Source organism: Delphinus delphis, chromosome 21 (genome assembly GCF_949987515.2).
Source record: "Delphinus delphis chromosome 21, mDelDel1.2, whole genome shotgun sequence".
Classification (NCBI taxonomy): Eukaryota; Metazoa; Chordata; class Mammalia; order Artiodactyla; family Delphinidae; genus Delphinus; species Delphinus delphis.
Genome location: NC_082703.1, coordinates 24,859,117 through 24,883,069, shown reverse-complemented (window position 1 = coordinate 24,883,069; position 23,953 = coordinate 24,859,117). Strand labels below are relative to the sequence as shown.

Genomic DNA, 23,953 nt, shown 5'->3' with positions numbered 1-23,953 from the left:
CATTATCGTATGCTACTCAGGATTTAGGTATTTATTTAGGTAGAAAAAATGTTTAGAATACTCTGGGGGAAATAGGATTCATTTATAGAAGAATATTTCAGGGGATTTTTTTTTTTTGCATTTTTCAAGGATATACATTCGTACTGATTTTTGCTTCCAAATATATTTTAAGGCTGTTTGGTAAAATATATACCAGATATGAGGTTCCATGTACAGGGTTTTGTCCTTACAGGGAATTCTTAACTACTCCGCTTTAAAAAAGTAAAACTTTGAAGCTAAACATGCTTTAATATCATCTGTGCTCCTACGAACCCCATGCTTCGTGAAATGTAGAATACGAGGAAAAAGAGAAGCTGCAGGCGTTAAGGCGCGCCCCAGCTGTGCAAGGACCTCACCGAAGGCTCTCGTACATTATCAGGCTGCAGGGAGAGCTGGGTGCGTCTTAAAGTGCGAGTCAAGGTAGGAATACAAAGTGCTATGGGGGAGGGTCTGTGCTGCTGGGCTGGGGGCACAGCACTCGGGGGGCCACAGGGGACCCGGCGTTCGGGCGGAAACGCCGCGTCACCTGCTTTTACCTGGAGTCACAGCGAGGACTCTAGTATGGGGTCAAATGGATCAATCCACAGGCGCTTCCTCTGAAGTGATGTCTGAACAGACACACACACCGTCGGATTGGAACAACGGTCACGGCATCTAAATTTCATGAGACGAATGGGAAACCTTCCGTTAGAGACCTTCCTATTTTTCTCTGGTGCCAATCAGAACCACGAAAACGAAGGACTTTTGCTGAAGTGCACAGGTGGAAATCACAATGTGCCCTTTTTCTTTTTGTCTAAAACAGGCAAGAAATGTATTCTTGACTTTAGCCATACTGCATAGGACAAACGAACTCTGGAAAGATACAAATGTAAACTACGTTTCTTCTTTACCATTTAAACTGAGAGACACTTACCACTCACATTCATGTTTCTTAAACTTTTTACAACATCACGACTGTCATTTTAAACAAGCAAACGTTTTGTTTTGTTTTGTTCTGTTTTTTAAGGATACCCTGGAAAGTCAACTGACAGAGCATTTGAGAATATATATACATCTATAAAGAAAAAAATCACATGGTGCCTAAAGGGTGAAACTTAAAGACAGAACCATGTGTGACATTTTAAGTGACAAAGGAATAAAAAATAAATGACTCTTCTATCTGAGTGAGGACAACTCTTTGCTCCTTTCTACTCCTGCTACAGGAGTGCCAGCCTTTCTTAAGACTCTGCTCTGTTTCCGTCTGTCTCTCCCTGCGTGGATGAACATTCAGCTGACTTTCTGACTGTGGAGATGCTGCGCTGAATATCTGTGGCGGGGGCGGACTTCTCACCCCCCAGGTTTCTGGAGAAGCACACGGCGGGGAGATTGGTGGCTGGACAGATGACTTCTCATCACCGTAGACTCGGCACAGAGAACCACGTGAGGGGTCAGCTGGGTTCAGGGCGCGGTGACCCCAGGCCACGGTGGGGTCTTTCTTTCCCGCACTCAAGCTGTAGCACCTTCCTCTTGGGTGTCTAATGCCTCGAGTGAGTGGGGAGATGCACCCATTCATAGTTTTTTTTGTTATTCTTGCCTCTAATATCACACAATTTATAAAAATATAAATAACAAAGTGTGAACTGGGTTCCATCTCGAGAGGTGTTCCTCGTACCCCTCTGAGAACAGAGTGGGTATGTCAGGTGTCCCCACGCCTCTCCCTCCCTGCTGACGGGAAGCCAGGCCATCCGGGGAGAAGTCGTCGTGGCCGTGAGCTCGCAAACGTGGACGTCAGGGTGTTCCAGGGTGTTTACGGCACAAACACAGCAGCCGGGGCGAGCTCGCTGGAGGAGTGACACAGGAGTGACCAGGGATGGGACGCGCGGCGCGGGTGATGGGAAGCAGGGGAGGGAGGGGCGGGCCCGGAGCCCTAGAGCCGGGTCTGGGCCTCGGGGATGTAGATCTCGATGCTGTCGGCCCGCTCGCTGGCCGAGCTCTGGCGGAAGGACGCTGCCCTCTTGGCGGCCGCCAGACGCCTCCGGGCCTCCTGGCGCTGTCTGTCCGGCAGGTCCAGAGACTTCTCTCTGGTGATGGGAAGTTTCCCTTTGGGGGGCTTCTTTGGTATTGGAGGGGGGACCTTTCTTTCTTCCTGAAAAGCATCACAAGTCAAAATTGGGGCAGTCAGAGGAGCCCGGCCGCCCCTCCAGCTCACAGCCCCGCGCCCACCCGATGCCGCGTGACCCTGCCTGGGGTGGGCCTGCTGTGCCTGCCCCCAGATCCCCGGGGGGGGGGGAAGTGTTTACACACGAGGACATCCATCCTGCATGTGTGCGTGGGACGCCGCCCTAGTCTTAGAGTTATTTTGACCCTGTTGCTGGGCGAACACTTGACAAGTGCTCACAGGCTCACGTTCTTGAGTTTCCCAGGGGTCTCGGAAGATGCCGCCTGACAGCCCTGTCCTACGCGACAGTCTTTTCAACAGACTCCAAGGTCCAAGGACATGGAAACCTTCTCGCAGGGTGTCCCAGGGAACCGATGTCCAGATTCTCTACTATGGGCCTTAAGCCCTTTGACATGAACTACATATGATGTTTCGCTTCCTTGGTAAAAGGATGCAAACAACTATTTCTGACCCTTAGCTCGTGTTCTCAAACAAGTCACCCCAAGATACGTGTATGCCTCTTCCAGAAAGAGAAATGGCACAATTCTGCAGCAAAGGAACACACAATGCTTGCAAGGGTCCTGTTGGAAGGCCTGTGTCCCACACTGTGTTCTCTATTTGCTGTGGCCCCTCGCTAACAAGGCCGGACCTTCCCAGTGGATGGAGGGCGGGAACTCCGCAACCAGTATCCTTGTCAGGAAAGGGGATGTTACATACGGGGCCCGGATGCTGCCTTTTCTGAGAAGATAGTTGTTGAGGGGGGGCACCCACTCCTCTCTTTCCCTTCAGCCTCCAAAAGAATCCGAAGGGCACGAGATGGGCCCGGGCTTGGCCATTAGCACAGGTTCAGGTGAACACATGGCAGAATCTTGATGTTGTGTGCTATTGTTTTTGGCAGGAAGATCGTTTTGGTGTCTGAAACTTTGTTCCCATGACTTATTTTAAAATGACTTGGACCAGAAGCAACGTCCCTCCCGGCTTTTTGGCAGGGGTACAATCAGGGGTAATTAATTTGTGAAGACTTGCAGCTGTTTCAAAATTTAACCCCTGCCTTACGTGCTGGACTGTGATTATCTCTCTCCTCTCCTTTCGCAGCCTCTGAACTATGGGACTGTAAGAAATCAACCATTCTTGTGAGTCTCCGTTTTCAAGAGGCTCACAGCCTTCCTGCAGTGGAAGCGGGGGGGCAGGTGGCCGAGCAGATCTATGAGGCAGAGCGTCAGGACTTGTGTCCCGAGTGCAGGACACAGAGCCTCGGCCGCGTTCAAGGGCTGCTCGCCTTCTGGACGGGGTGCTGTACCCTCAGCAGGAACCGTGTTCATTTTGAGGACTACTCTCTGTGTACAGTTGAGGTGGAAGGGATTATATTAGCTGTCAATTACCGAAGAATGCAAAATAGGGAGGATTTTTGCATATCATCGGACTAGTTTAATAAGTTGTATTTTTAGTGATTTCTTTGAAGAACTTTTTCATTTGGAATCATTACTTATGATTTCCTTCACTTCAAAACCAAACCATAGATTTCCTGGACTTGCTTATGTACAACCCGATGGTTTGCGGGCCCCTCAGCCCCGTTATCTGCGGTGAGGACTTTTTCAGCCGCCCGCAATGGAACGATGGCCTCCAGCCTGGAGCCCCACAACGATGGTGGCAGCACGTTTCTGGGAAAATGGAAGATGATGCTTTCATTCTAACTATCTAGATATACACCCTGAACTACATATTAAACACCACTGTCCCAAGTATGTTGGATTAATTTTCTTTATCACTTTAATTGATAATGTCTGTCCAGAAACATCAGATTATGATTACGTAGAACTTCTCTAAAATGTGTTAGGAAGTCAATGTCTTTATGGCTAATTCACACTTATCTACCAGCCCCAGTAAAGATGATCTCTAGAGGGAAGAGGTGAAACCATAGGTTCAAACTTAATGGACAGTTTCAGCCTATTTCAGGGCCAGGAAGTTTACGTCCTCAAATTGTTCAGGGAAGTTTCAAGGGTTCCCTGTCTTCAACTGCAGATGCCCAACTGGAAAGTTTATCTCCACAGGAGGCATTGTAACTGAACTGAAACTTCCCCGGTGGGAAACCGTCTCAGTACAATCCAAACAGAGGTTTGATGGCGATAACACAGGGGACAGACCCTACCGGAAACCAGACCGCGGCAGACAACGTGAGTTTTGTTGGTGTCTTCCGGGAATTGTCAGCAAGAAAGGGTCTCATTACACATGCTGACGACTTTAGCTCCACCCCGATCACGCACACATGGGTTTATCCCTGAAAATCGGATCCCATACTGTTAATCAAAGACCGAGACACACATAATAACGTGGCATTTGGAGCACGTGGCCTGAACGCCGGGAGGTGGCAGCGGCAGGTGGGGGGTTACCTTCATCTCCGGGGACGCCAACTCCTTCCAGTCACTGAGCTTCAGCTGGTGCAGCTCGTCAAACTTCATGCTGACGTCCTGGACGGACAGCTGCAGCATGTCCCAGTACCCGGCCAGGTCCTGCGAGGTGGGCCTGGGCATGGCGCTGGGGTCCTGCCGACACATAGGCGCAGTTAGAGCTGCTGAGAACTCGGAGGGCGGGGGCGGGGCTGCTCTTCCCAAGGAAGCGGGTTAGGGAGAAGCCCCACGAGTTCAGAATCGGGTGCAGATATTCCCAAGGGCCCACGAGGATTCAGGAAGAGTTCCCTTAAGTATCTGCTGACAGTTAAAAAGTCTGAAGAGGCTACATTCTGTATGGTTCCAACTCTAGGACCTGCTGGAAAAGGCAAAACTATGGAGACAGTAAAAGACCAGCGGCCATGGGGGTTGGGGGGAGGAGGGGTGACCAGGTGGAGCACAGAGGATTTTTAGGGCAGTGAACCTACTCTGTGGGATGCTGTAATGGTGCATAGGTGTCATGATAACTTTGTCCAAACCCGCAGAATGTCCAACACCGAGAGTGAGCTCTGATGGGAACCACGGACCCTGGGTGGTGACGTGTCACTGGAGGTCCATCAGTTGTAATAAAGGACCACCTGGTGGGGATGCTCATGGTGGGGAAGCTGTGGTGTGTGCGGGCAGGGGGTGTATGGGAATTTTCTCTGTCTTTTTCTGTATTTTCACTCAATTCTGTTGTGAACCTAAAACTGCTCTAAAAAATAAAGTCTATTAACCTGATTAAGAAAATGGGCAGAGGATCTGTCTTCCAAGGAAGACATACAGATGGCCAACAGGTGCATGAAAAGATGCCCAACATCACTAATCATCAGGGAAGTGCAAACTGAAACCACAATGAGCTGTCACCTCACACCTGTCAGAATGGCTACCAACGAAAAGATAAGAGATGACAAGGTTAGTGAGAACGTGGAGAAAAGGAAGCCCTCGTGCACCGCTGGTGGGAATGTAAATTTGTGCAGCCGTGATGGAAAACAGTATGGCGTTTCCTCAAAAAATTAAAAATAGAACTAGCACACGATCCAGCAGTTCCACGTCTGGGTATTATGTGAAGAAAACAAGAACACTAATTCTAAAAGATATATGCACCCCAACGTTCATAGCAGCATTATTTATCAATACAATAGCCAAGACGTGGAAACAACCTAAATGTCCATCAACAGATGAATGGATAAAGGAGATAGATATATATATACACACAATGGAATACTACTCAGCTATAAAAAAGAATGAAATCTTGCCATTTGAAACAACATGTCAGTCAGTCAGAAAAAGAAAGATACTGTATGATTTAACTGATATGTGGAATCTAAAAATCAAAACGAGTGAACAAAAATCAAAATGAGTGAAATAGAGTCATAGATGCAGAGAAGAAACGGCTGGTTGCAGAGGGAAGGGGGTGGGCGGAAGAGAGAAATAGGTGAGGGAGATTAAGGGCTACGAGCTTCCAGTTGCAAAATAAATGAAATGTACAGTGTGGGGGATACAGTCAATAATTAGTAATGCCTTTGTGTGCTGACATATCGTGACTAGACTGACTGTGGTGATCAGCTTGAAACATCAAATCACTATGTTTTGTAACAGGAACTAACAGTGTTGTAGGTCAGTTGTATTTCAAAAACAAAGAAACAAACTCTTAGAAAAAGAGATGAGACTTGTGGTTACTGGAGATGGGGTGGGGAGTGGCAGAAGGGGGTCAAAAGGTACAAACTTCCAGTTACAGGATAAACAGGTGCTAGGGACGCGATACCCAACACGATAAATACCACCAACGCTGCCGTGTGTTGTACAGGTAAGCGGTTAGGACAGTAAATCCTAAAAGTTCTCACTGCAAGGGAAAATATATTTTTTCTATTTCTTTACCTTTGTACCCATAGGAGATGATGGATGTTCACTAAGCTTATAGTGATAATTATTTCATGATGTATGTAAGTCACATCGTTATGTGGTACCCCTCACATTTATTCAGTGCTGTATGTTAATTATATCACAACACAACTGGAGGAAATGAGAAGAAGAAAAATAAAGTCTACTGAAGAATACACGTGTAGTTACATTGCTTCACTGTTTCATTTTGAAAACGCTTTCTTGGAACCTGGGATGGTGGTACATGTTAAGGCTCCAGCCGCTTGACAGTTCATTCAGGCCCCAGGGTTCTGGTCGCCTGTGGGGTTACTGGGAAGCTGGTGCCCAGGAAGGGTCTGCAGTGGTGCTGGTGGTCATAGGCGCTGGGGAGACGGGCCTGGAGCCACGGCCATTTCTGTTTGTTCTCTGAGCAGTCTCAGCCCTGCTTCTGAAGGTCAGGGACGCCCTACAAATGTACCATGTATATTTCGTCGCTCCCACGTGGAGGGAGGGCAGGCATGTCGATCTCCTGAAGGGTCAGAACTGTCTCGGGGACAGGTCCCCGCCCTTGGAACGTGCAGGTGATGTCACGGAGCGGCACACGGGCAGCCATGGGCGCATGTGGTCCCAAGGTGGGTTTGCTTCTGCACACGGCGCCTGATGTTTGCTTCTGCACACGGCGCCTGATGTAGTTTCAGTGAGTTGTCTCTACTTAAAGCTGGGTGACTCCACAGGAGCAGAGGGGGGCCCTACAGTGGCCTGGCCACGCCCCTGGCGCCCAGCGCTGGCTGGTGACCACGGCCTCGAGTTCCCCGGGCCGCGTGACCTGCCTGCAGGCACCTGAGTTTGCCACCCTCGGGTTAAGGGTGTGAATTTTTCTGGTGTGGTTCCCTTGATTCAGTGTGGGGCTATCTCAGGTTAAACAGACAGAGAAATTTCTGATAGGTAAACATTTATCTGAATTTGCTTAAAATGTGCCATTTCCGGCTTGTTCATAAGTCCTTCCCATGAAGCACATCAGGAACTTCTATTTGGTTGGCTTTAAACTTCCTTTAACCTTTGTCTTAGTCCATCTGGGCTGAGAGAACAAGAAAACCACAGACTGGGGGCTTATGAACAGCACAGTCTACTTCTCCCAGTGCTGGAGGCTGGACGTCCAAGGTCAAGGTGCTGGCAGATCCTATGTCGGGTGAGGACCCCCTTCCTGGTTCACAGACGGCATCTTCTCTCTTGTGTCCTCACGTGGAGGAAGGGCTGGGGGCTCTCTGGGGTCTCTGTTATGAGGGCACTGATCCCAGCATGGGGCCCCACCCTCATGACCTCGTCATGTGAACGTTTGGGGACACAGACATTCAGTCCTGGTTCCACACCCACATCCACTAGGTCACTCTTTGAGCCCCGTCTGTTCTGCCGATGCAGCCAGATGGCAGCTGTGCTGACCTGAGGGCAGACGGTAAGAACCACTGTCCAAGCGACTTGCACAAAACGCCCTTGTTTTCTCCTTCTCTGTCTGGAGTGAAAGTTGCAACCCAGGGCCATTGTCTGCGGTTTGAAGCTCGTTCTCCATTGAGCCACCAGGAGGCGAACTGGGCATGTGGATCGAGGAGACCAATGGGCAGGTGCAGGGTCAGGTGCAGGGTCAGGGTCAGGTGCAGGGTCAGGGTCAGGTGTAGTAGGGTCAGATTCAGGGTCAGGTTCAGGATCAGGTGCAGGGTCAGGGTCAGGGTCAGGGTCAGGGTCAGAGTCAGGGGCAGGTTCACGGTCAGGGTCAGGGTCAGGATCAGGGTCAGGGGAAGGTTCAGGGGCAGGTGCAGGTTCAGGTGCAAGGTCAGGTGCAGGCTCAGGGGCAGGGGCTGGGGCAGGAGGTTCCTCCAGTCGCCTGGGTTGTCATGTACTTGCCTGTCTGAGCTCAGCCACTGCTTGTGAAGAAAAGCAGAGCGAAGGTCTTGCCTCTGGGCCGTGCTCTGCAGGTGACGGGGGTGCACAGGGGCTCCCTGGACAGTCAGGGCTGGGGGGACTCCTCCCCGCAAAGGCGGGTCCTCAGCTGCTCTTCCGGAAGATGACACAAGTACAACGTCCTCTCCCACAGGTGCAGGCGTGATGGGGCCTGAACGTGTCCGGGGGATGGAACGGCTCCCCAAGTGGGACTTCGGGCCCTGGTCCTGCCCCACGGCTGTGCTGAGGCTCATGTCGCCCGAGAGTGGACTCTGTGGTCACCTGCCCTCCCCACTGGACCGGCGAAACCTTTGTCCTCTGGGCTCCCAGGGAGCAGAGGCCGTGGCATCGGTGGAACTGGGCACGGCCAGGGTCTGGCTCTGCACGGGAGGCGGCTGCATCTGCGTCCACTGGACATTCAGACGCCCGATCTGTTTGTAAGTCTGGACATTCAGACGCCCGATCTGTTTGTAAGTCTCATTTTTTCATGTCAGTGGTGAGCCAGGCCGGTCCCCTACCCCAGCAACGTGTACAGGGCCATCCGTCCTTGCTAACCGCAGGCCGTGGGGTCCAGGTGGGATGTGGGCTCTGAGGCTCCATGTTCTGGAACATTCTCTGGGAGCTGTGTGTCCTGAGAAGGGCTGAGAAGAGACCGTGGGTCGTGTTCAAGTACACTGTTAGACCGGCCGGGCTGAGCGTGACTCCATTTCTCCCCGCTCCGGGGTGCTGAGCCGCTGACCCGAGAGGTACCGGTATCGACCCGCCAGCTTCAAGGGTGGGTCCTGCCCGGTATCGTCCCTCCTAAATAGCTGGTGGGCTCTTGACGCATCTCCTTGACTGAAAACTAGTCACCGGTCTAAAGTTGCAAAGTGTGGACAGTGTGGCTTTGCTGAGCAAGGCCCCTGCTTGTACTGTCAGCATTTCAGCATTTCTGCTGACAGGCCTGCTGAGGGCCCCAGCCTGACCTCCTCCAACACATGCTCCAGACTCTTTTGGTCTAATCCTAGACGGAGGTCAAAAGAAATGGAAGCAGTCACGCCAGACTTTTGGAGGTTAACAGAAAACGCAATCTGACATGTACAAGAGGGATCAAAACTATAAGAGGGTGGATAATTTTTAAGTCTAGTATCAGCCGCTCTGGCAGAGAAGACATGCAGATTTTATAAGCTTGAATAATGTGTCTCTGCTGAGTGTAGGGTGCTGCAGATGGGGACGACCCTCCCCACCAGACTCGGTGGAATACGGACCATGCTCTCCAACGGCCTAAATCAATTCCTTAAAGATGATCCATTAAATACACACGACGGAGAACGCTAGAACATGCCCAGTAAACATAAAAACTGAATGTTTCCGCAGCGGTATGTTTCTTTCAGGGACTCGAAACCTGCCTGTTTCCCCTTTTAAATGTTGATTATAACTTCACGTCATAGGCAACCAGGCGGTAACTCTTTAAATTTCATGATGAACTTGAATGGGATTAATTGGAAAATATTAGAGAAAACATACTTTTTAATGATCCTGATTAAAAGGGATAAATTGGCAACTCTGACGGGCTCTGCTGCCTTTGATGTGGAAGAACGTTCTGTAAATCCACACGCCTCCTTGTACATTTAAAAGCCAAACAAAACGAAATCAAATCACCTTGAACCATTGCTATGGGAGACCCTGCAGAGACCTACTTGTGTTTCAATGAAAATGTTTGGTCTGAAAGAAGTCAGTGTATGGATTATAAATAAAAGAACCTGTAAAGTAATGTGATTACTATTTAGTTATTTCTCCAGATAATATCAAGTGAATATTTTCTTTAGTCAGATAATGTGTGTGTAACAATATATATTTATATTTATTTAAACATAGTATAGTATACATATAAGCATACACATAGGTAAGAGTGTCCCCTTGATCTTTTCAGGAAGATCAGAACCAAGTTTAATGCCAACCGTATTACCTAATTTAGTCCATGGTATTTCTGTTCACTCCTGACTGTAAACATATAAAGCGCAAATTATTTCTAAAATCTCTTCCTAATCTCTTGCACTGTGGTTGTTTACGTGTTTCTATTCAAGCCACCTCCTAGCACTGTCCTCACTGTGACACCCACCGTGACAGTGATTTACGCTTCCCCTCCATCCTGGGGTCCCCTGGGGGACAGTCAGGTGGCAGAGGACACCCCTCACGGCTGGGGAAACACCTGACTCCTTCCCACCCCTGCCCCTCCCCTGCCCATACCCCCATGGCCTCTCTGCTTTGGCTGCACTTTTAAATCCCCCCCAAAGCTGGGAGTGTCCCCCTACTCATTCACCAGGCTGCACAGGTGCAGGGATCTTTTAACAGGCGGGAACGCGGTGAGCACAGAAAGAACGGACGTTCAGCTTGGTTACAAGGGGCCGAGGTTACCTGAGGATCCACTTACCATGTTCTGTTGGCAAAGCCAGTAAAACTGTTGGAATTTCTGCGACATCAGAAGCTGGGCACTGCCAACAGCGCTCCTGATTTTCCCGAGAACTGTTAAAAAAAAAACAAGGTCAATTAAAAAACAAAAGCAAAAGCATTACACAAAGGGGGTATGACCCAAAGAGCAAAAGCTATTATTCTATCATCTCTGTTACTGGAGGTGAAACTGTTCAGTTAATTATGGCCACGGGCTGAACTGTCTTTCCGTCTGCTCCATTCCTGAGCAGGAAGGAAATTCAAAGACGACCTGTCCTACGGAGAGAAGCAAGTCAGAAAGAGAAAGACAAATACCGTGTGGTAACACATACATATGGAATCTAAGAAAAAAAAAAAAAGGTCATGAAGAACCTAGGGGCAAGACGGGAATAAAGACACAGACCTACTAGAGAATGGACTTGAGGACATGGGGAGGGGGAAGGGTAAGCTGGGATGAAGTGAGAGAGAGGCATGGACATATATACACTACCAAACGTAAAATCGATAGCTAGTGGGAAGCAGCCGCATAGCACAGGGAGATCAGCTCGGTGCTTTGTGACCACGTAGAGGGGTGGGATAGGGAGGGTGGGAGGGAGGGAGACGCAAGAGGGAGGAGATATGGGGACATATGTATATGTATAAGTGATTCACTTTGTTATAAAGCAGAAACTAACACACCATTGTAAAGCAATTATACTCCAATAAAGATGTTAAAAAAAAAAAAAAAGACGATCAAATGCCAGCTACTAGGATACTTCAGTGTTGGGGGAAATTTAGCTTAGAAAGGTACTGCTAACACCACCAAGCCCTTCTGGGGTCAGCAGGGTGACCAGTTCCCCCGACCTCCTCACATCACCATCCGCTGACCCGTGGAAGCGCCACGTTCGGTGCTAGTGAGAACATCCCGCTTCGGGGCACCCTGTGGGCCAGCTCAGCTTTCAGGGGGTTGGAAGTGTCAGTTTAATCCAGAAACGATTTCTAAGTTGTAAGACTTTAATCAAGTAGCACTTAAAAATGTAAATAATATAGTTTTGTCAGTGGAAAGGATTTAACCAATTACCCGAGAGCTGTGACAGCTCTGGGGTTTTCACTGGGCATGAAATTTGTGGGAAAACCCCACACCTGCTACCTCCAGGGGCCTCCATACTTCCCATCTTTCTGCCCCAATCCTTCCTCAGCCTGTGTAAACGTCGTCATTATTTTGGAAATAATAGCTTTGGTGGATCCCAGCTCCCACGATCCTCAAAAGCACGTAGCAATCTGTAGGAGAACATTTCTGGCGACTATACCCAGGCCCACTTATCTCTGATGTTTCGTCTGTAAGCAACAGTTCCCAGCTATTTCACTGAGCTTACACAGCATCCTCCTCTGATGGCCAGAAGCATCTTCTCTTCTGGGTCCCCCTCGAGACTCTGTGCAGAACACAGATAACACAGCCACACGGAACCCCTGAAACTCAAAGTCGGGCCAGTTTGCTAGGCTGGCCATTCCCTCAGGCTTTCAGGAGAGCAGCGCAAGCTTGTCTCCAGTGCCCTGCGGGCAAGCCTTCAGGAAAAAGGGGGTTTTAGCCTGGAGGCTCGTCCGTCGTGAAGCAGAGACACAGCCGTCACCACTAACAGGCTAGTTAAGTACTTACTCTGGACAGAATGCTTACGTCCTTGCGGTTTTATCTGGAGAAGAGCCCACAGAAGCCAACCCTATCAGCACGTGAGTCACCTGGGGGTCTGGTTCCAGGCAGATTCTGACTCAGGGGGTCTGGGGTGGCGCCTGAGACCTGGCATTTCCACAGAGGTGGGGCCTGAGTCCAGAGAAGTAAACTCAATTTCGTTCCCTTTCTCCCCAATTTCCCAAACATGAGTAATTTTGACAGGCAGCCTTCAATAAAATGACTTGAGACGTCTAACGTGCGTTAGAAAGTGGCATCAAAGACTGATCCCTGAGCCTGGCCACACAGCTGCTGAGACCCTGTTCCTCGGCCTCCCTCGAAGGGAACGGAGTCGCAGACACCGTTGGGAAGGGCCTCGATCCCACGTAACCAAGTGTCACATGTTGGAACTGATGTCCCAGAAATAGACCCATTGCTGTGAGGGGTGCTGAGGACACATCCTAATGTAACAGAAATCAGCCACACAACAGAAGGGACAGCACAGCCTTCATTTTTACAGGGTGAGGATGTGGCCCCACAGACGACGTGTTCGTAACACGATGCTCTCCTGGGGAAGTTAATGGACTGCAACACTTCTTAGTTTGCCTGTGTTTTCTTACTTGTCCAGATTGTTGCTCTCCAAAGTTTTATTATGGCAAATTTCACACGCAGAAAACTTGAAAGAAAGTATCACAAGCAACTCCACCCCATCCCTTAGAAGCACCAATCTCGGGGCGGGTTTATTTTCCTGACCCACTTGGATAAGCTGTGGCCAGAGCCCCATCTGCCGTCACCCTGTACGACCACAGCGCCATGACCGCTCCTAAGAAATGAATAGTTCCCTAATATCATCCAGTTCTAGCTTGCTCCTAAAATATGAAGAAGAATTAAAACTGTAACTTTTAATACAAGTGAGTTAGCTGGATAACACTCTGGCATCCTTTCAGGCTTAAAAAAAATATATTGTCTTGTCAGCATCTTGACACCTGGGCCCTCGTGTCTCCTACCAATCCACTGCGAGAAAGGCTTACGCCCCCAGACCCCCCCATCCCGCCCACCTCCTCTGTCTGCTTTGCCTGCAGCCTTGCACGAGGGCAGTGGGGTTGGAGCACCTCCTGGAAGGGCCGAAAATGCTTCCTACTTTGTTCCCAGTTTGATTCCCCAAACTGAATATGTTTCTGCAGCTCTGGTCCCACTGCTGCTGAGTGGAAGAGTTAGCTTTGTTTTTGAAAAGTTGAATTTTCACTTGTAAACCCCTATAACTTGCATGACTGATGAAAACCTTTCAGGAGACTTGTTTTAATCAAGCTGTCACTGCAGGAATATACAGAAGTGACTCATGGATAAGTGCACTTCTTTTCACTGACTCTATGCTTCCTGAAATGGTATTTATTTATTTATTGTTAATTTCTCTAAAGCCTCAGTTTCTTTTTTTTTTAATTAATTTTTTTATACAGCAGGTTCTTATTAGCTATCCATTTTATACATATTAGTGTATATATGTCAATCCTAATTTAAAAAGTCATTTAAAAAGTCAATCAGTTTTACCCATTTTGAGGTTTTAATCCCCAATCTTCATCTTCTTCTTTAAACGTACTTCCACGGAAGTGTTAATGTAAAGTACTTCCGTTTATCGTCTTTAGCACAACATGGACAGGTGGGTGATATGTGGGTGTTGAGTTAACGCAGTGGAGACTTATAAAGGGTGTAAATTGATTATTGCTAGAGAGAGATAATGGCTGTGAGAGTGTAGCTAATGACCTGATGGCAAATGGCAGGAGAATTTGCTGCTCAGTGAATGGGGATGATTCTATCTGATACCTATAATGTAAATAGCTTCCCATAATTGCAAGGAATTTGAGGCGAAAATCCAATTTATTCTTTTCCACCATCCTTCCCTAATTTCGTCACAGTTTAGACACTTTCTTTCAAGAGCTACAGATTAGGACGTATGCTCATCAGAATGCAAACCTACAACGAACCTGAGACAACCCTGGCCTTTGATGTACAAAGAAATTGGATGAACTGACTTTGCTCCTTTAATTTATCTTTCACGCGTGTTCCACAATTTTCCATTCTATCTAAATTTGCTGTGAAATGCCAGGACAACATTTACACTATTCTTTTCTTTCAAAATTCGAGGTGGGTTTTTCTAAAATCGGCAGACTGTTTGAAACAATCATTTGAAGACGTATTACTCTGGGATCTCTTGGGATTCCCGCCTGACTCATTTCATAGAGCAGGCTGGGGGACACGGCTGCTTCCACAAACCCCCTCGCTTCCGGACCTCTGGCTTTATCATTTTCGTTTCGTTTTGCGTTTCTTGAGCACACGTTTCTTTTTATGCTCCAGTCTGCCTGCGGCCACTGGGTGGCTGGCTGTGTGGGGACATCTCCGTCGGGCACTCACCACATCCTTAGCAAGAGCCGGGACACACCAGGCTTGTGTGTCCTGGCAGGGGTCTGGAAGCAGTGGCTGTACGTTCCCTGGAGGACTAGTCAGATCTCAGAGGCAGTAGCAGCTGTGCTGCCCTTAGCTCTGGTCTTCAGTGTGCCGTCTTTGCTGATGGGGACTCCTGGGCAAACTGCAGACCCAGGGGCAGTTTCTCTGTGGCCCATGTCCTCCTCGTCCCCTGCATTGCCACGTGGCCCACGAGTCCTCAGGGTCACTCTACTTGTTGTCTGCTCTTCCCTGGGCACAGCGACGGAGCCACGCCCCCTGCCACCGCCGCCATCCAGGGAGCATCGCCCCTCCGCACGGGAGGACTGGGGGACCCATGCTGGACACCGAACCCAGACTAGTCACGTTAACGTGACTAGTGAAGCCGGGGTCCCTTAGATGAGGAAGGAAATCATCAAAGCCCCCAGCTCTGTGAGTCTGTGGGTCCATGCATCAGACTTGGTGATGTTCAGATTATTAGCTTTGGGGCAGAGCTGTTTTGGGGGCGAGAGAACGTCCCAACACCTCTCGAGAGACCCCATTGTTGAGTTCCTTATACCATTCATATTGCTACAGACCTGCTGAGTAAGATCTTTGTGGTTCTGGAACCATTTCTTTTATTTCAGAAAACATCCTATTGTTTTTATGCCACTTACCCGTTTGGTTTAACATAATTAACACAAAAATCCCAAAACACTAGTCTAGTGATGGTTTACAATCCCTCCAGAATATATAAATATATATAATATAAATATATTATAAATATATATATTTATATAATATAAATATATATATTTATACATTTATATAATATAAATATATTATAAATATATATTTGTATATATAAATAAAAATAAATATATAAAAATATATTTATTATATCTATATATATAATATAAATATATTATAAATATATGTGAATATATATTATAAATATATATTTATATAATATAAATATATTATAAATATATAAATATTTATGTATTAACAATAGGAAGCCTGCTTTAACATGACTTAACTTAAACCAGTATTTAACTGGGCTCACGACGTTTTTATTAACCACAGAGGCTGAATGAATCTACATTCGTTCAATCGATTCAGTGAGCTGTGATTATAAAATTACAGCTTGGGAGAAAAGTTATCTCATGTAATGGAAATTTCAATATTCCAAGCTCAGGGTTTTGGTTCAACAGCCATGTAATTTAAGCTTCGCTTTTTGAAAGGGCCATAACCAATAACCCTGTATCTGTTCTTAAAATGAGGACTGGACTTGAAGGCGATCTGACCTTTAAACATTACTAGGGAAACAGCTAAATGTGACTGGTACGGTGCTAGCTTAATGGGCAAAGCATACAGTTCAGGTTCAAAACAACTGTTCTGTCATCCTTGTCCAAAAAAAATAAAGCCAGGCAAATAAGAGAAGAAATTAAGAAAATCATAAAAAGGACCCAGCAGATCTGTTCTCTGTTCTTTGCCTCCGAGCCTCATAGAAATGCAGTCGCACGTAGTTATTAAACGGTGGTAGGAAAACCCACGCAGAGTCACGATTATTGAGCTGGTGCCTGAGGAACGGGGTCTTCCCCAGCCTGGCCGAGGGTGACTGCAGGATGCGCGGGGTTTCGATGCTACGCTTTAAGAAGGCGTGAGCAGGGCTGCGACCCACCCCGGGTGTGAAGGCCGCACCTCTTCCCGCCTTCTTCCTCTCTCTGACTCTCAGCTGCACAGGGCTTCTGCCACGCACTGCTGGTGGATAATCGATGTACCAAGTGCGAGGCTTCCAGGAGCCTAAGATGTCAAATGACAGCGGGGCCCGGGCGGTAAGAGCTCTGGGAAAACGCAGAGCCGTCCCCACCTTTGAGCAGCATGTCCCCAAGGCAGTGGAGGACGACAGAGCCCAGGGACTCGAGAGGTAGTGGCTCAGCCTTCCCCTCGGTCAGGTGCAGAGTCCACGTCTAAGGGAAGGTCTTCCTGGAGGGTCTCCCAGCCAGTTCTCTGCCTCTGCTTGTGCCCCTGATCCTGCTCTCTCATCACCATCCCCCCCGCCACCTGCTTGACCAAACCCACCTCCCCGCAAGGTCCAGCTCAGATGCCACCGTCACCAGGAAGCCTTCTCGGACTTTCCCTGCCGGCAGCATCTCTCAGGCTCCTGAGAGAGTCTTTTAAAAGCACTGGATCTGCACTGCTCTTGCTACACTTTATATTTCTCACTCGCTATGAGCAGCTCTGCCTGGTCTTACTTCACCCCTTCTTAGGTCACTGCAGCTTCCGTGCTATACACTCCTTTTCGTATCCACCTGCAGTCTATCGAACGACTCATAGTATGGGTTCAGCAAATATCTGCTGGGTGTTTACAAGATGCAGAGAGTCCAGAAGAAGGTCCCAAAAAGATAGAAAAAAACTTGTGTATGGAAATACAATTGAGGGACAGCAGAAACTCCCTTTCCTCTCTGCCTTGTTGAAGGAAAAGTGTGTTCTCCAGATGTCCAGTAATAAGGCAACTGAACATCCTAAATGATGGACTGTTACTGTTGATGTGGGTCACTGCAGATCATCAAATCGTATTTTAGACACAGTACACTTATGGCATTACTCCCAGAATTTTCTTGAACGCCCCAGTGGCAAGAAAATCATAACTTAGGACAATGCTTCAGCGCTGAAGCCTTTTAATTTCACCTCTTAACTTCCAAGGGCTGAGGCACAACCCAAGTATGTATTTTAAGGCTCAGGGATTCTCTCTGGACCACAAATGGGTGTCACAGATTCAGAGAATCAGAATGAAGTAAGCGGCCAGGGATAGGGGCTCCACATTTTCTAAAAGAGCAGAAGAAGACAGTGTCAGGATACAAAGGACAAGTTCCCAGGAATGGAACATCTGGACTGAAGAATGTCGGGCAGCGTGGTGGGAAAGCACAGCTTTTGACAAAAGACAGCTCTGACTTCGAGCCTGGATTCCACTGCTCTACTCTGTGGAATGTGAGGCAAGATTTTAACCTCTCTGAACCTCAGTTTCTTTACGTCCATAAAGGTGACAGTATTTTCTAGGTATCATGATATGCTGAGCCCTTGAAGATGTAAGTGATGCAGTTAGCGTAGCCCTTGGCACTGTGTTCAGTACATGACGGCTTAGAGATTTCTTTTAAAAAACATATCTTTAAAAAAAACTATAATCCTTGATCAAATCATAACTGAATTAACGGTACACACTAAATATGGAAAATCATGACACGGCAGGTTTTGCTCTGTGTTGTCTCACAAACACAGCAAGGACTCAAGGCCTCCATCTCTTCCACGCACAGAGGGAGACCAGAATCTTGTGGATGTGTCCTAACTGGTGTAAATCCACATGGTTCTAGAATAAAATGCTACCGACATACTGTGGGGTAAGCCCTGACAAGGGTTGCCTCTTGCTGAACTGTCCCCCCATCTCCTCCCCTTCAAAGGCATTTCATGGAGGAACCACAGGGTGTAGGAAACACATCCCGACTCATCAACCTCAGGCTCACGTCTCACAAGCCCCGAGGACCGCTCACCAAGCCCGGGCTGAACGCGGGGGTGTGCACAGAGCGGGAGCTGACGGTCTCCTTCAAATCCCGGGTCAACTCTGGGTAAAGAGGATAAATCCCTGATACAATTCAAACGGTGTCGCCCCGTTAAAGCACATACTGACAGGTGAAGAAAGGCTGCGGGAAACGAGGGATTTTTAAACATCGGATTGAGCGCGGTCACCGTCGGCTGTGCCCTCGACAGGTGACACGTGTGGACAAACGCATGGGGGCGGGGTGACTTCGGCAGCTACGTGCAGCGATGCCGCATGGCCGGGGCACAGGCTATACTTCCTCCAAAACCCTCAGCGTCTAGTACCCACTCCGGCGAAGGAGGTGTGGGGTGTGATGACTGACAGAGGGATGTGGGAGAAGAGAACTGGGGACCTGAAGGCATGGCGCTCTTCCCCTTTCTTCCTAAGTTAACAGTGTAGACGTTAACAACTCAGGATCAAAACACCAACCATTTTCTTGGACTCCTCAGCGGCCAGGGCCACTGTGTCTATAAGTTACCGTCCTGAAACTTTCATCCTTATGCCTCCACTGCCAGGATTATTGACATATTCTCCTACAGCAGATTTCTGGACATGCAACGTCAGGGCGACATTTCCAAGGACGTCAGGTGTCCTTTTGAACTTCAGGATTTATAGTGATCTAGCAATTGTACAAAGGACTTCATGGAAAAAGAAAAAATTAAAAAGAGCACGCTTTGTCGAGGTAAGACATTCAGAAACGCCTCTGTGAAACTGTATTCGGTAAAGACAAAATGTGTTAGTTGTATGTATGTTGCAATCATTCTTGTGGTATTCTTGGTCTATAAACAAAAGTCAGGAGGTATCTGTTTCGAAATCAACACAGCAATTCATAAAGGATGCTGCTTCCGGACAACCCTGACAATAAGTTTCTTCAGGGAAAGGGGAGGCTGGTGCCTTTCTGCGCAAGAGCCGGAGACCCACCTGGCGTAAAGGGTTGGGAGCGGATCTGCGCTGCCCACACGAGGTCGGGGAACTTAGATCCCCACCCGCCCGGGGATGGGGAACCGGGAGCCGCCACCACCAGCTGGCTGGTTAATCGTCTACCGTAGCCAACGTTTCTTTGGCATAAAGCCAATGCAATTTCTTATAAACACGGGACAGTCATGATTCTAGAAAACAGCTGAACTGCTCCATATCAAGTCATTGCCAGAATTCAAGAGAACCGGCACGTGGAACATGAGATAAACTACCTCCCTGTGAGCACAAGCCATCCTGTTATCCAACAAACAAAACAAAACAAAAGGATGCCCTTGAATACTTCAGCGATTGCTTTTCTGCTCGGTTACTGTGTCTGAGAATCGGTGGGAGGCAGCAGGAAGCCCACTCACTTAAATGTACTCAGGGACCCAGGGACCCTGCCTGGGAATTCTACCGTTTGTGTTACGGCAACATCACGAGCGTCTACAAGCCTCAGAGGAGACCTGGGCCCTTACTTTCCTCCGCGAGGTCGTTCTCCTCCGCTTCCCTCTCCATCTCTTTGCACCAGCCTTCCATCCTCTTCGTCTCGCTGTGCAGCAGCTTCAGAAACCAAGCGCCGTCCCTGTGGCACGGAGACACGCGGCCGCCATCCACCGCGTCCATGGACGGCTCCAGCCAGGGGTCGGGAGGGGGCAGGTCGGCAGTGTCCACGGGGGTCCGATAGTCCTCTCGGTAGCTGAAGAGCCCCTGGGTCCGGACGGTCCGCACCGCCCCGTACTGGGTCGGGGTGCTGGGCTCCGAGTGCCTCTGGAAGGAGGACCCGAACTGTAGGCCCTTGTCCTCCGTGGCGACATGTCCTGGGAAGCCCTCCAGCTCCAGGTCCGCCTGCACTGCGGCCGTCACGCTGTTGGAACGCTTAAAGCGTCCGCACCTGCAAGGGAGGCAAGGGGGACAAGTGGGGCCTTTGCGAGGTGGCCTTGTGTAGCAAAACCTAGATGCACTCATCAGGAGTGCGCCTGGGCCACAAGCCGGCACCTCGCGGGGAAGAAGAGTGTTTTCATCTCTATTACAAGCACTCTGGTGCTTCACCTATGGCAGACCACCATTCGGCTTTGCAAACAATGAACCTCTAGCTTCTACCTAAGTTTCAGTGTCTAAATAATGCCCACTTAAGACTTAAGTTTATTGCACGACACAAGGAGGCTTGATGTATCCCGTGAAACCACTACCTTGGAGTGGTCACTTGCCTTTCAGAAAGACGCTACAAGTTTACTCTCTTCTGTTTGTGGCATACACGTAAAACGAATCCCTGCTGCTTCTTTTATGTCTACAATTCTTTTAAGTAATTACATCTGTGTCCTACTGAGTTTTGGTGGCTATTCCTATCACAGCTTAGGACATGAGTTTCTTCTCCTATCTGAATAATGTAATATCATCCCGATGTTGTCTTTTATGCAAAACAATGAATCCAAATTCTGACCTCAGCAGGTGTTTAAAAAACATTTTCATTGTATGTATTTAAACGTCAGTCATTCCACACAGCCAGTTACTGAAATGACTGGCAGAAGTGAACATAATAGGAGTGCAGATTTTGCTGGTGAGAACTGTGTGTGTGTGTGTGTGTGTGTGTGCGCGCGTGCGCGCGTGCATGTGTGTCTGCACATCCAAACTTTGCCCATGCTACATGTTTTGGCTCCGCAGCAACTGGCCCCCCAGATGGCACACAGCTGTGAGTACAGCTGGTTAATGGACCTGCCACCATCTCCTGCCCTGGAGGCAAAGGAGCTGAGAACAAGCCACCGCGGGGGATGGAGACAGCCAGCCCAGGTCCCCAGGTACAGACGACGACGTGCGGGTTCTGAGAGCTTGGTGTCCTGGGGAAGCCATCAGTTTGTGTTCTGAATTCCTTGGCAATCAAAATCTTTGCGGGTTGGTCCTAAAGCCCTCCACCGTGAGCGAATCACTGGGGCTTCACGATGTAATGCGCTCATCAAAATTTGTGCTTATGAAATTTACAAGATATGCTATTTTAAATATAAAATAAAATAGTCATCCTGTTTTTGTTACAAAAACAACACTCCTGTAATGGACTTCTCTGTGTTTGACAGTTTGAGGGGTTCCTTTGAAGTGTCACAATCCCAGCACAGCTAAGGTCTTAAACATCTTTCAATCTCCCTCCCTCTCTCTCTGTCTTTCCTTTTACTTTTAACATGATAAGGTGAGAAAACCTGTGTTTGTTTCACCCTCAGCCTGTTTTTTCCCTTTGGATAAAGGACTGTAACATTCAGAGCTGCCAGCCCCCCTGCTTTCGTAGGTGGTAAATTACTTTAGAAGAAGCGGGTCCCCTGCCGCTTGCAGAAACAAGGCATAGGAGGATGTTAATTCACACTTACAATGATATACGTTGAAAAGTATAAAGATATGACCCTGTTTCCTGGCCTGAATTATTGATGGTCAAATGGCCTGCATTATTGATGGTCAGTGTGGTCTAGACACTTGAAGTCAGGTTACAAACCAAGAGCCCCGCTTGGGAGATGGCGGGTATCTGGGGGGCTGGTTACCGTTTCTCGTTCTCCACCTGCACGCCAACAGACTGGTACTCCCGCAGGCCACGGCTCTCCGTGTCAGAGTCGGTAGCTGTTTCCACCTAATTCAACACAGAACACCTTATTTTAGAACCAAGACAAGGGACCTGGGTCAGGGACTATTTGTGTGTGTGTATTCATTTGTGGTAATTAATTATGTATCTGTTTAATTAATGCAGAGATGCACTTGACCCAGGAAAATGACAGAGAGGGAAATGCACTCATCGTGGTGTACGTCGCTACTGCGTTCCGTCAAATTCTGTGTCACCACTTGAACTCAACAGGGCATCTCAGTCTTTTAAATGTATGCAAATGAAATGGCTTTGTTTCGCTCCGGGCAAAAAAATAGGCTTTGTTAGATCGCGTTTTGAGAGGACTTGAAAGCTCTTATCACACCCTACAGGTACAGCATGAACCAGAGAGAGCTAACAAAACACACACGCGATTTAATAGGACTGCGCTGACGGCTGCATCCACATACAAGAACACACGGAAGGAGTTTAAGCATTTACCAGGAGCACCGGGGCAACCTCTCCATCTGCGCCTACACAGAGCTGTCTCTCTTTTTGCTAATGATGTGCCCAGAGCAGGGCGATGTCAGAACAGAACAGAAATTGTACATTCTACACACAATCCTTATGGTGGTTGCGCTTGCCAAAAAGTCTCCCCAAACCCAAAGAAGCATTTATGATCGTCACTGGTATAAAGTTAACTCATGAGAGAATTCTAGTAGCGCAGGTTTTCTAAACAAACAAACAAGTAAACAAACAACCCCCCACCTGCCCCGCAAACTCTCAGTATGAAAAGTCTGCAAAACCAAAGGTTAGTTTAGTCAAATATTATCCCAGCTACTACACTGTCCCTTTTCCTTTTCACAAAGAATATTGCCTATTGTCTCAAAAGGACTTTTGACCCCAATCCACAAATGTCATAACTAAACTGTCAAACACATCTTTTCTTAAAAATATTAATGATCACTGCAAAGGTAAGATACAAACCATTAAACGAATAATCAGGACGCTCTCCTGTGAGTTATGAGAAAAAAGATGTACTTAACAATCGTGCCTGTAACTTGGGATGCCCCTCGGCTAAGCCTTTGTCACTGGGGACTGACTCATTTTGTGGTGAGTAGAAGTGGTACTAAGAGCGAGCCGGCATTTGTTTTCCGCTGACCCCGCACCGGGTACCATGCTAAGAGCAGACAAGTGTTACTACACCTGGTGCACATGATACCCTGTGTCGTTTCCAGCCACATCGAACACTGAGGAATCAGAGAAGGTGAGTAACTTGCCCAGGGGTGCACAGCTTGTCGGGGGCAGAGCCATGCTCTGCACGGATCCGCTGTGGCCAGAATCAGCGTGGCCACATGGAGACCCTGCAGCTCCCGGTGGGCTGCGGAGCTGGGGACAGCAGCCGGGGGCTGCCCACTGTTTATTGGTGTAATTCTGAAAACATGCACAGAAGTCATCTCTCATTTGTGTTGCATATTTTGGCGGCTGGAACAGGAAATAGGTTGACTGCAGGGGGAAACGCGCTTGAATAAAATTCCTAACCTTGCTATTAATCACCACGTCTTTTGAGTTTCAAGTGGGTCACGGCTCACATAAATGTTACCTTGCTGGGTGGGGAGACTGTTATTGTTCTACACAAAAAGATTGCAATAAAAGTTAATATATTAAAAATGTTACCCCATGTCAGTGCAAAAGGACCTGCCTTGTGCTTTAAGTGCTATTGCACTCTATGGCTATAACCTGATTTATTTAATCAGTCTTCAATGGAGGGATAATTTGGTTATTACTAGTTTTCTGACATTGTCAATGACGCCGCTATGAATACATGTCTGCACGTGCATGTACTTTGGTGACTATACTCCCAGCCCACGTGGTGGCTGAGGCAAAGGTATCCCATTTTACAATGTGGGTAGGTATTGTCGAATTTGATAGATACATAATATGGGTG

General features: G+C 48.1%; 1 protein-coding gene across 2 annotated transcripts in view; it reads right to left on the bottom strand.

The window, feature by feature from the left end:
• Positions 1-423: 423 nt before the first annotated feature.
• Positions 424-23,953, bottom strand: part of DLGAP2 (DLG associated protein 2) — a 719,605-nt gene continuing 696,075 nt past the window's right edge. For both annotated transcript variants that reach the window (XM_060001227.1, XM_060001228.1), the window contains 5 exons: positions 21,971-22,056; positions 19,925-20,340; positions 10,814-10,905; positions 4,567-4,719; positions 424-2,164 (listed from right to left, as the gene is read on the bottom strand). In XM_060001227.1, the coding sequence (XP_059857210.1) occupies positions 1,946-2,164; positions 4,567-4,719; positions 10,814-10,905; positions 19,925-20,340; positions 21,971-22,056 (966 nt within the window). In that variant the 3' untranslated portion in view covers positions 424-1,945. The remainder of the gene's footprint in view (positions 2,165-4,566; positions 4,720-10,813; positions 10,906-19,924; positions 20,341-21,970; positions 22,057-23,953) is intronic.